The 10,482-nt window shown below is 40.9% G+C and overlaps 1 protein-coding gene across 1 annotated transcript; it reads left to right on the top strand.

The window, feature by feature from the left end:
• The first annotated feature begins 1,025 nt into the window (after positions 1-1,025).
• Positions 1,026-10,348, top strand: tdrd1 (tudor domain containing 1). The gene is made up of 26 exons (XM_018698726.2): positions 1,026-1,092; positions 1,408-1,585; positions 1,804-1,841; positions 1,939-1,999; positions 2,372-2,486; positions 2,646-2,712; positions 2,843-2,923; positions 3,006-3,185; positions 3,295-3,438; positions 3,570-3,735; positions 3,850-3,933; positions 4,259-4,435; positions 4,522-4,629; positions 4,851-5,021; positions 5,177-5,440; positions 5,562-5,681; positions 5,835-5,942; positions 6,151-6,318; positions 6,444-6,809; positions 6,882-6,998; positions 7,074-7,193; positions 8,593-8,760; positions 8,872-9,294; positions 9,536-9,601; positions 9,707-9,750; positions 9,947-10,348. The coding sequence occupies exons 1-26, from the start codon at positions 1,039-1,041 to the stop codon at positions 10,016-10,018; spliced, it is 3,660 nt and encodes a 1,219-aa protein (XP_018554242.1). The 5' UTR covers positions 1,026-1,038; the 3' UTR covers positions 10,019-10,348.
• Positions 10,349-10,482: the final 134 nt, after the last annotated feature.

Below are 10,482 nucleotides of genomic sequence, written 5' to 3'. Positions count from 1 at the left end.
AATAATATAGCAAATAAGAGACAAATACACGCAGTAGTAAAACGCATTAACGATCACACACACTCGGTTGTCCGTTTATTAGGAACACTTAGTTAAAACATATGTAGTGAGCATAAAACAACATAATACACCCTGCACTCATAAAGGTTTCCAATGTTCAGGTTTTTGTTTAAACTGTGTTAAAGAGCTGTTGACTTAGTGTATATGTCTCTTACCTCTATATGACAAATTCAGATGACATGCAGCCCGTAACTGCCTGTAAATGCACTGGCTGATACAACATTTGTGAGCTGGTATCTGTGAAATTTTTGATTTCAATTTGATACTGAAACCAAAACCAAACTTTAAAAAAAAAACCTTTGCCTTAATAAAATGCATTGTAGAGTCAACAAAATGAAATGATTCTATCCCTCAGAGTCTAAATGACTAAATGTTGCCAACTTTTGGTACATGACATTTTTTGTAATGCTCAGTGTTACAGCTGGTATTCAGTAATAATGGATTTAATACCCAGCCCAGTTATTTAATGGTTTCATTTGTGAATGCTGCTTTATGTGGCCTCCACACAATATGTCATCTGACTCATATATGAAATTAATGAAGTTAGTGTGCATTGTGCTAAGACCATATCAGTGAGCCTGTATCCAAAGCACATGATGGAGAGGTTATAAACATGTAAAATTCTCCACTGTTCTTAAAGGTGCCTTTATATTCGACAAAAAACATTTCAAAACATTTATCCTCCTGAGAACCAAGGGGAAAAAGTATCTTTCAATTTAACATTTTTTTGTGATTTCCTGCCTCTTTGGAGATAAAATAACAACTCACAATTAAGAATTATATAAAATATTTTTATTTTAGATTTTACAGCATGTCCACTATAGTGGACAACAGAACACTTTAAAATCAAAATAGGATGACATCAAAACAAGAATATTGATGATAATGAATAGAAATTGTGACATAAAACTGAATTCTCTTCTTGATACGAAAGTACCCGAGAATGAATTTCGTCGTGACCTTTTGGCGTGTCTGCGTATGAGGCTATTGCGCATGTGCAGCACTTTATCTCTCCTACCAGCACGTGCACTCCAGGTAAAATATGAACTGCGCAACATAAAACCTTAACATACATATTTAATTTCGGGGTTCTTGTGTATATAGCTATGTGTCGTCGTATAACACTGTTTGTGTCTGTTGTTGTACACTCAATTATCGTCGTTTATATCAGCTTGCTAATAGCTAGTTAACGAGCTAACTTGTCAATGACCATGAACCGTTCAAAATGTTAGCTAGCTGTTACCTTTGATTAGTGACAAGTGCAGTGTTTTTTTTTCTTTACGTGAAAACGAAACCTCTGTGAACTTTTCATGCTCAAGTCATACTTTCTTGACTTTTAATATTTTTAGGACTTTGATAGCTGTCGCCATGAACCGCTCATTTTCTCCAAACCTGGTTCGTCCTAACTTGCCCTTGAGGAAACCATCTTCGAGCCCCATGGCTGTTTCTATCGGGTCGTCTCCTCCGAGACTCAACAGGCCCTGTGCACCACCCGAGTGCCCCGCGTCTGAAGCCATTGGAGACGGTAAATCATTGTCATCCTTATCAGAAAAGACAGACAGCAACAATTAGAGGACACTTAACCCGCCTTACAGACCTGTTGTTTTTCTCATGTGGACAATTGTAGGCTGTTAGAAAACAGCAATGAAATGTCAATCCATGAACTTTGCAATATCATCTACTTAACATGTTTCTCAGACCTTATATTTCAACAGATGTATTTCTCTTTATCCTTTTGTGTAGGCCCTGTACCTTTACCAGTCAGCAGGGACAAATCTGCAGTATGTGTCAAAGTTGCAGTTCTTCATCATAAATCACTGTGGCCTGCTAAAATTAAAAGTTGTTTCTCAGTACCAGTTTTTTCCTCCACCTTTATAGGTGTTAGGACCCATGCCACCAGCACTGACTGTATACTTCTGCAACTACTGTGGTCAGCAAGGTAGTATTATTATTTGAAGGGGTATGTTAAGGCCCTGCTGTTGTGCACTATGGAGTGCCAACAATGTACAGTAAGTTTGCATTTCCAGCCGAAGGGTCTTCATCAGGCAGTGCATCTGGCACAAAACGGCAATGAGTCAATGGTCTTGGGTTGATGTGTGTGATGCTGGAGTTTGTGTATCTGAGGATGTACTTTAGAATGAGCTTCAGTGAGAATTCAGGTGGTGCAGAGATATGTCTTATGCTCCTGAAATCCTCAAAATACCTGTAACTGTTTCCAGGTACTATGGGGTGTGGTATACAACACACTTCATCACTGTCGTTCTTGTGTCAATGTGTTAGTGAAGTCTAATTATCTGGTATTTACTAATAGGAAATTTTCGATGCAAACGCTGCAAGAAGATGCCTTACTGCTCTGTGATGTGCCAGGCAGAAGACTGGAAGGCACACAGACACATGTGCAAGTCTGTTGATCCAGAACCTGCAAAGTAAGTTGATTGAATCCTGAAGTGCCACTGACTGTAAACTGCAACCATTTTTTTGATACTAACAACAACCAGTCAGTCTGTACTTCAATAGTACAGAGCTGAATCAATAAATAACATTCAATAAGCAATGTGCAGTCACTGTTTTCTCTTAATCTAAAGAGAGAAACCAAAGGAAACCACAGTTTCGCCTGTGTCAGGAGACAGAGCTGGCCTATTGGAGTTGAAGGTGATTACACTGCTTTGATAAATTTGTATTTGAAAATCTTTTTTCAAGCGCTGTAGTTGAATGATTTGAAATAATCTTGTCAGAGAAGAGTAACCTTTATCTTTTATTATTATTTTTTTAACCCTTGAAGCATGGTGATGCCTCCAGCCTGCAGAGGGTCTATCTGAAAGACTTGCATATGACTAAAATCACTGCAAGAACAGACATCCAGGTACAGCATATTCAGTTTATCTCTCTCAAAGTTACTTCAATACCAAAATGCAATGTTTGTTCTAATTACATGTGGTTTTTAGGCATCTGTTGTAGAGTTCTACAGTCCTGGCAGGTTTTTTGTCCTTGCCCAAAGCCCTGAGTTGTTGGAAGCTCTGCAGGTCATCAGCATAAATCTTCAGAAAACCTATAGCTGCCCCTCAGTAACAACATATGTACCCTGTGTCGGGGAGGTCTGTGGAGTACAGTTCTCCTGTGATCTGGTGAGGAGAGGCTTTCTCAAGCAATTTGATAAGACTCACAAGATATAGTAAGCACATTGGCCGAGGCCTTGACTGTCTCACCTGTGTTTGTATCTGTTTTTATGAGTAGAACTGGTACCGAGGCCTGGTTCAAACTTTGGCTGCTGACCAGAAGATGGCTAAAATCCTTTACATTGACTTTGGCAATGAGGAGGATGTTCCTGTGGATAGGATCAGACCTCTATCTCCTAATATCCAGCAGTTTTGTCCATGTGTGAGTGAATATTCACACCACTCAAATTAGTTGTATTTTTATAAGCATCGGTATCAAAATATATTTTTGTGCCATTAATATTAATTATGCACAGACATGACAATACAAGCACTTGCATCTTTTATGTCCAGGCAATGGAGTGCTGTGTTGCTGGGGTTGTGCCATTGACTGGAAAGTGGTCAGACGAGTGCTGTATTGTAGTTAGACAACTGTTGGCTGGAAAGACTGTGACTGTTAGGCTGGTGGAAACACTGGAGAACCGTCGCATCCATGCTGTGGATATCCTGCTTTCCATGGGTAGGTTATATAGAGACGAAAAGGCTTTGGATAGGTGTATGCAGATGAAAGATTGAAGATGAAGACAAAGGAGTCTAAATTCAAAATTAGTGACTCTCTCCCGGTTTCTTTCAGGTAAACAGTTGAGCACATTCCTCCTTGAGCATGGTTATGCAGCAAAGGAAACTGATGATGCAACACCGACTCAGCAAGAAATAAGTAAGCTAGCTTCATATTAACTTGCAAAGCTGTCTTTCTGTTATAGTTTGCTTCTGCTTTAGTGCTCAGTCCTGCATATTTTATGCTTTATATCAGACCCAGAGACAATCAGAATACATGCTAAGAAAGTTCAACATAAAATTAACTGTATTTACAGTGCTGTTATCAAATTCATCAACTTCACACTTAAAAAGTTGACAGTGTCCACTGGGAAGTTAAAGTGAAAATATAATAAATAACTAAGACAGAAGTAATTCCATTATTTTCACTGTTCATGATTATATTACTATAATCAGTCTTTCCATATCTATTTGGTTTTCTTCAGATGCCATGATGAGTGCATCCTTGGAAAATTTCAAGCGTCGTTCCAGTGGGATGGATGACAATGCCTGGGCTCAGCCTCCGGAGCCTCTGACACAGGCAGTGGGTGACTCCTTCTCTGTTGTGGTCACCCACTTCCAGTCACCCAATGAAATTATTGTACAAAAGTTGGAAAATGCTGGTAAGAATTTTTTTTTTGATACACTCAACTTTCAAACCGCTTTACATCAACATGTATGTTTAAAATTGAGAGCTCTTGTGTTACAGGAGTTATTCAGGAGTTGCAGTTGAACCTGAGGGAACACTGCTGTCAAGTCTCAGCACCCCAGAACTTCAGACCAGCCCCCGGCACTGTTTGCTGTGCCCAGTTCTCAGGTATAACTAATACTACACGTACATATTGAGAATAAACTAATTTTGAGAAACCAGGTTTCAGTTGAAGAGAATTTCTATCTATTGAATGATTCGTGTTCTTTATGAGTTTGCTTTTATGATTTAGTAATGCCTTGAATGTGAAAGGTGCTATGATATCAAAATCGTAGTGGTAGACCTGCTTTTCGAATTTACACTTTGACCTCTATGTTATTTTCTTCCAGAGGACAAGCAGTGGTACAGGGCCAAAGTTCTGGCTTATCCATCAGAGGAACGCGTCTGTGTTGGCTATCTTGATTTTGGCAACTCTGAGGAGGTGGATTTAGGTCACTTGAGGCCTATCAGCACCTCATTACTGGCCCTGCCAATGCAGGCTATGCCCTGTGGTCTCGCAGGTAGCGTCTTCACTGAGCAGCGGCTCTGTATTGAGTTGCACACCTGCAAATTGATATATAATATATATATAAACCTTGTTTGGTAAATTGAAATGTCATATTAAAAAACAATATCCCTTGTCCATTGTCTCCATCTGTCTTTGGGTCCTCTCCAGGGGTGCAGCCTGTCGGGGAGAGATGGTCAGAGGACTGTCTGTCGGCCCTGCAGCGAAGAGTCTCCAACAGAATACTGCACATTGAGATCCAGGGAGCTCATGAGGGCAAGGCCTTGGTGGCCATGATTGATGAGGTCAGCGATCCTCAGGCCAACGTAGCCGAGCTGCTGATCTCTGCTGGTTACGCAGCGCCTGCTCCCATTACCACCACAAATGACCAGCAGGCTGACCAGACAATAACAACTACTGCTGCTGAACCACATGGTGGGAAGTGTCTGAAGTTAATCTCACAAAATTTACATTTGTAACTTCATTAAAAAGCACAAAGTATATTTGGGCCCATTTTTTTGTGTGTTGAAATGATTTTCGTCTGTGCCTACCCCAGCCTGTGAGCCTGTGGTGTGGTCTTTTCTTGAGATTCCCTGTGACGGCCAGACAGTGGCACTGCTAACCAGCGTCGTGGAGAACCCCGGAGAGTTTTACTGCCGCATTGACAATCCTACAGGTATTGTTGTTTCTGCAGCCTGGAGGGTGATCTTTCTCTGCTTATACCAAGGTTATAATTATTTCTGATGTCCACATAAGACTTCTTAATTTTATTTTTATTGAATTCTTGATGCTTTGATGTTGATTTTAAGTAATTGTCTGTGTGTGTCAGACCATCAGCGGCTGCTAGAACTTGGGGCTGAGCTGAAGCAGCATTGTGAGGCAGATAACTCATCTTTTGAGCCCAAAGTGGGAGAGCCCTGTTGTGCCATGTTTCCTGGTGAGAATGTCAGCCAGTAGTTGCGATGAAACACTGTCAGCATACATGATTCATTGTCCTATGTGAGTGAGTGAGTTTTTAAATGAAAAGGTATAAGTAATAAGAAATAAAACTCCTAATAGATGTAAAGTATCAAGACCTTTGCTTTTTCTTCTGTGTTTTTGTTTTTTGGGGAGTTTGGTTCTACAATATGTTTTTTGCGCTGCAGGTGATGGAACGTGGTATCGGGCAATGGTGAAGGAGCGGTCTGAGAACCAAGTGTCTGTGAACTTTGTGGACTATGGTTATAGCATGAAAGTTGAAAAGCACCACATTAGATCCATTAAACCCCAACTCCTGACTCTACCCTTCCAGGCAATTCGATGCTGGCTCTCAGGTGTGTTAAAAAAGACAGACAGAATGAAAGTGTTTGTAGTCTGAAGTATTTTGCCCAAAGAGGTAGTTTCTTATTTAGCAGCATGATTATCACTCTGAGTGGATTTCTTCTCTGTTTGAATTCAGGTGTGGAGCCCCTGGGTTCAGAGTGGAGTAGTGAAGCCCTGCTCTGGTTCCAGACTCTGGTGGATGGCGAACATCTCGCTGCGCGTGTCCTTTCTGTCACTGAGCAGGGCTATGGTGTGGAGCTAGAGAGCAGAGGACAGAATGTGGCAGCTGCCCTAATTTCTGAGCAACTTGCCAAAGTTCCTGGAGAGGTTCCCAAAGAGACCCATGCAACTACAGCCTCCACTGGAGCCAAATCCCAAGAGAGTGCAAAAGAAAATGAGCACAGCCAAATACAAGCACAAGTCTCCAGTGAGACTGGAGCCATTTCCAAAGAGAAACCACTTGAAGGGCAGACTGCAGTGCCATCAGAGGGTCAGCTAGAGTGTCAGTATTCTCAAGATGAAATGCAGTGGTTGATGCTTTTAGAAGCCTTGAAATATTGTCATCTTTTTTCAGTCCCATCTTTCCCAGTGGACTGGAAGACAGTGGAGCTGCCTCTCAGTGAGACCTTTAAGCCGTTCATCGCAGCAGTCATTAGTCCTTCCCTCTTCTACCTGCTGAGTCTCAGCCAGGGTCAGAACATATATCACTTACATTTCTGTGAAAATTTGATACTCCTTCCTGTTGTAATTGTGTGTTTTTGTGCAGTAGACAAGCAGAAGCTTCAGGAACTGATGGTGGAGGTGGCTTCCTACTGCAGCAACAACCAGACCTCTGCTGTCCTGAGCAGACCAGCTCCTGGTGCTGCCTGCTGTGCCCAGTTCTCTGGTGAGGAACACTCATATATTAAATAGCATACGTCACAAACTGATGAGTTGCATCGATATATTTTAACCTGTGGTCTTTCTGTCACATTGTGAGATAAAGATTACATGCCTTCCCAAACTGTAATATGCATTTCCATTCTGTCCACTGTTCATTCCTTCCACCCATAACCTTTGTCATGCATCTTGGTTAGTTGTTTGCCATATCTAGAAGTAACTAGCATCAACTGTACAACTGTAGACATGATTTAAGGGCATAAGCCTGGTTCCAATAAAAAAAAAAAAAAAAAAAAAAATAATAATAATAATTACTGCCATTACCCCTTAACACCACTAGGTGTCAGACAGGTGCATTACAAGTGAATGACTGTGTGAGCAAGTTTAATCCTAACATGCTTTTAAGATGGGGATAATAAGTAGGAAGTAGTAAATGCTACTTAAAATCTAGCCATGCACAATAGCTGATAATATTAATGTTTGAAAATCACAACTGTGACTCCAAGGTGGATCAGTTTTCACATCACTTGATGGTTTGTGAGGAAATTGCATCCAGAGTTTAATGAATACTGTCAGCAGGGGAAAATCCCATCACCCAGGCAGTATCATTCCCACACATGGTTTAATGATTACAGGAAAGAGACCACTACAAGCACAGACCACCTGATCCATCATTTGGCTGTTCCACTCGGAGGCACACAAACCTATGAATTCTCTTCCCTCCTTCTCCCATCCAGTTTTTATGTTTGTTCTCTGACAATTCTTGAGACCCCACCTGCAGTTGTTCCCCCTGCAGACCTAAGCTGGTGATTTGGTGTCTGCTAGTAGATATAATTACACAGCCTGTGCTCAGTCGAGCATAGGAGCGGCTCTTCTTTAAACACAGTATACAAGTAGGAGACTATAGCTTAGCATACATTCCGCAGCTCAACTAACCACAGGGTCCAATTTAATGGAGCTTTCAGTGCTGCCTGTAGAATCTTAGCTTGTAAGGGCTAAGCAGTTTTTAAGGGCAGCTGTGTAGGTGAAATCATCTTTGTCATTTCTTGAAAGGATGCATCTCGGACATTTTATTTATGTCTGAATAATGTGTAAATAGTGATTATTGACGACTTTGTGGGGGGTGAAGGGACAGGGAATTTTAATACAATTTTTGTATGTTAATGGCCTATGACAATTCTTCCAAAATTAAATGAAAATTCTTAGAGAGGATGTTTTGTTTTCAGTTTTGGTATCACTTGTAATAAAGAGTTGAATTAATGTATCACAGTGAAAACACAGGGGCACTTCAGAGGTTGTGACTTGTTGGTAAATCAGTACATTAATTCTGAGCCTCTGCAACTGTTGATGCTCAAAAAGCTACCAAAATGTTTAATATGCACATTGTTTGACTTTGTATCTTCCAGCTGACAATAACTGGTACCGTGCAGTGGTCCTAGAAGTCAATGAGAATGAGCTGAATGTAATCTACGCAGATTTTGGCAACACTGAAAAGGTGCCATTCTCCCGAATTATGCCCATCTCCAGGCACCTGCTGCAGATTCCCTTTCAGATCACTCGCTGCACCCTTACTGGTGAGGCATAAGGGCAGTTGTTCTTTCTTTCTGAAATAAATTTCAAACTGGTCTCCAAGTGCTCTTTGTAATTGCAATGGGCTGTAGCATTTTACCCTTCTCCACTCCTAGGTAAAGAGCACTTTCCCACAGAATGGCCAGCAGAAGTGCAGCAGATGTTTAAAACCATCCTCATGAATGGTGTCCTGGCCACTGTCCAGTCCTTTGATGGCTCTGCTAACGTGCTCTCGCTCACTCTGCCCACCGAGAGGGGCGGGGGGCAACTCACTGCCATGATAGTGGATGCACTACAGGTCCAGGCCAAGAGTAATCCTTGTCCAGCCACCACCCAGAGGGGTGACCAGACTGACAGTAGCACACCTACTGCCAGCACTACATCTACACCTGACTGCCCCCAGCCCAAGTCAGATCCAGAAACCCAAAAGGGGCTGGAACATACAACAGCTACTACTGGCCTAACCATCACTCCAGAGCCAACACCCTGGACTCCCCCACAGAAAAAAAACACAAACACATCTGCAGTGTCAGTCAGTGGTCAGTGAAGTCAAAATTTTGAGTTTGGTTGCTATTTTTTCTATGACAAAAGAGAGTCAAGAGTATATCCTTGCAAATCAGGTATTGTTTTGATGTTGTTACAGTCTAAGGTATGTGTGGTGGGTGCTTCATTAGGCTCAAATCACTGGGAAAAAGAGTAGCATGTATATATATATACATATATATATATATATATGAAGTGCTTAAAATCAAGCAGCAGTTATGATATTTTGTTTTTCAGGAGATCCAGTACAGAAAATTGTTGAGCAAATCGAGCCACCGTGCGAAATTAATACAGAAACCAATGGTATGTATGCTTTGAAACAAGTACATCACACTTCAGGCTTTGTTGTACTAACATTTTTTGCTCAGGATGGTATAGCATTCACCTGGTTCTCTACTTGAATCTCAGATCCTCAGACCTCTGGCTGCTGCTGTCTGAGCCTGAAGACAAAGGTCAAAGCTGGTTTCACTGTTTTTAGAAAACATTTATGAACTTGTGTTATTTTATTTTGATAGGACAGTGTTTTTAGTGTGTATTCTCAGGCATTAACAGCCATCTTGCACATACATTCTTAGGTCATACTTGTCTAGAAATTCATAGTTGCAAATTACCAACATCTCTAATTGTTTTTTCTCTTGTCTTTCATAGATTGATCAACTGGAACAGCTGATGCAGCTGCAGCTTTCTCTCATCAAGCAGTTAGTTGGACAGACAAAATAAGATTAATCACATGTGTAACTTTATAGTCCTGTTTGCCAACTCCTCAAAATCAAGATTGTGTTTTCATCATTGCATAAGTTACCCTCCAAATTTTAATTTTGCATCCTTTAATTCAATGTCTGTGCACTTGTTTTTAACCTGCACTTAAATTCCAGTGACTTTTTTTTAGTTTTTAGGTTTTAGTATTTTTGGAGGTTTCCTGAAATCTGCTTAAAAGTTGGCAGAAATATCAGCAACAATAGATGTTGAACCTCAATTTTCCAACCAAGCAGTTGTCTCCTGTGAGTGTGCTGTGGCTCATGCTGTGCTGCCATCTGTTCTTTTGTTCAGTCATAATCACTTGTTCAGGTGAGATGTTCAGCCTGATTGATTTATGTTTGACATGTGTTTCAGTCTCTGCATAAAAGTTGTGTTATGAAAAAGACAAAACTAATTATGCAAGTGGGTTTATTTTGACAGCAGAC

This window comes from Lates calcarifer, linkage group LG23, assembly GCF_001640805.2.
Source record: "Lates calcarifer isolate ASB-BC8 linkage group LG23, TLL_Latcal_v3, whole genome shotgun sequence".
NCBI lineage: Eukaryota > Metazoa > Chordata > Actinopteri > Centropomidae > Lates > Lates calcarifer.
The sequence above is the reverse complement of the archived record's forward strand: the minus strand, read 5'-3'. Positions and strand labels throughout refer to the sequence as shown.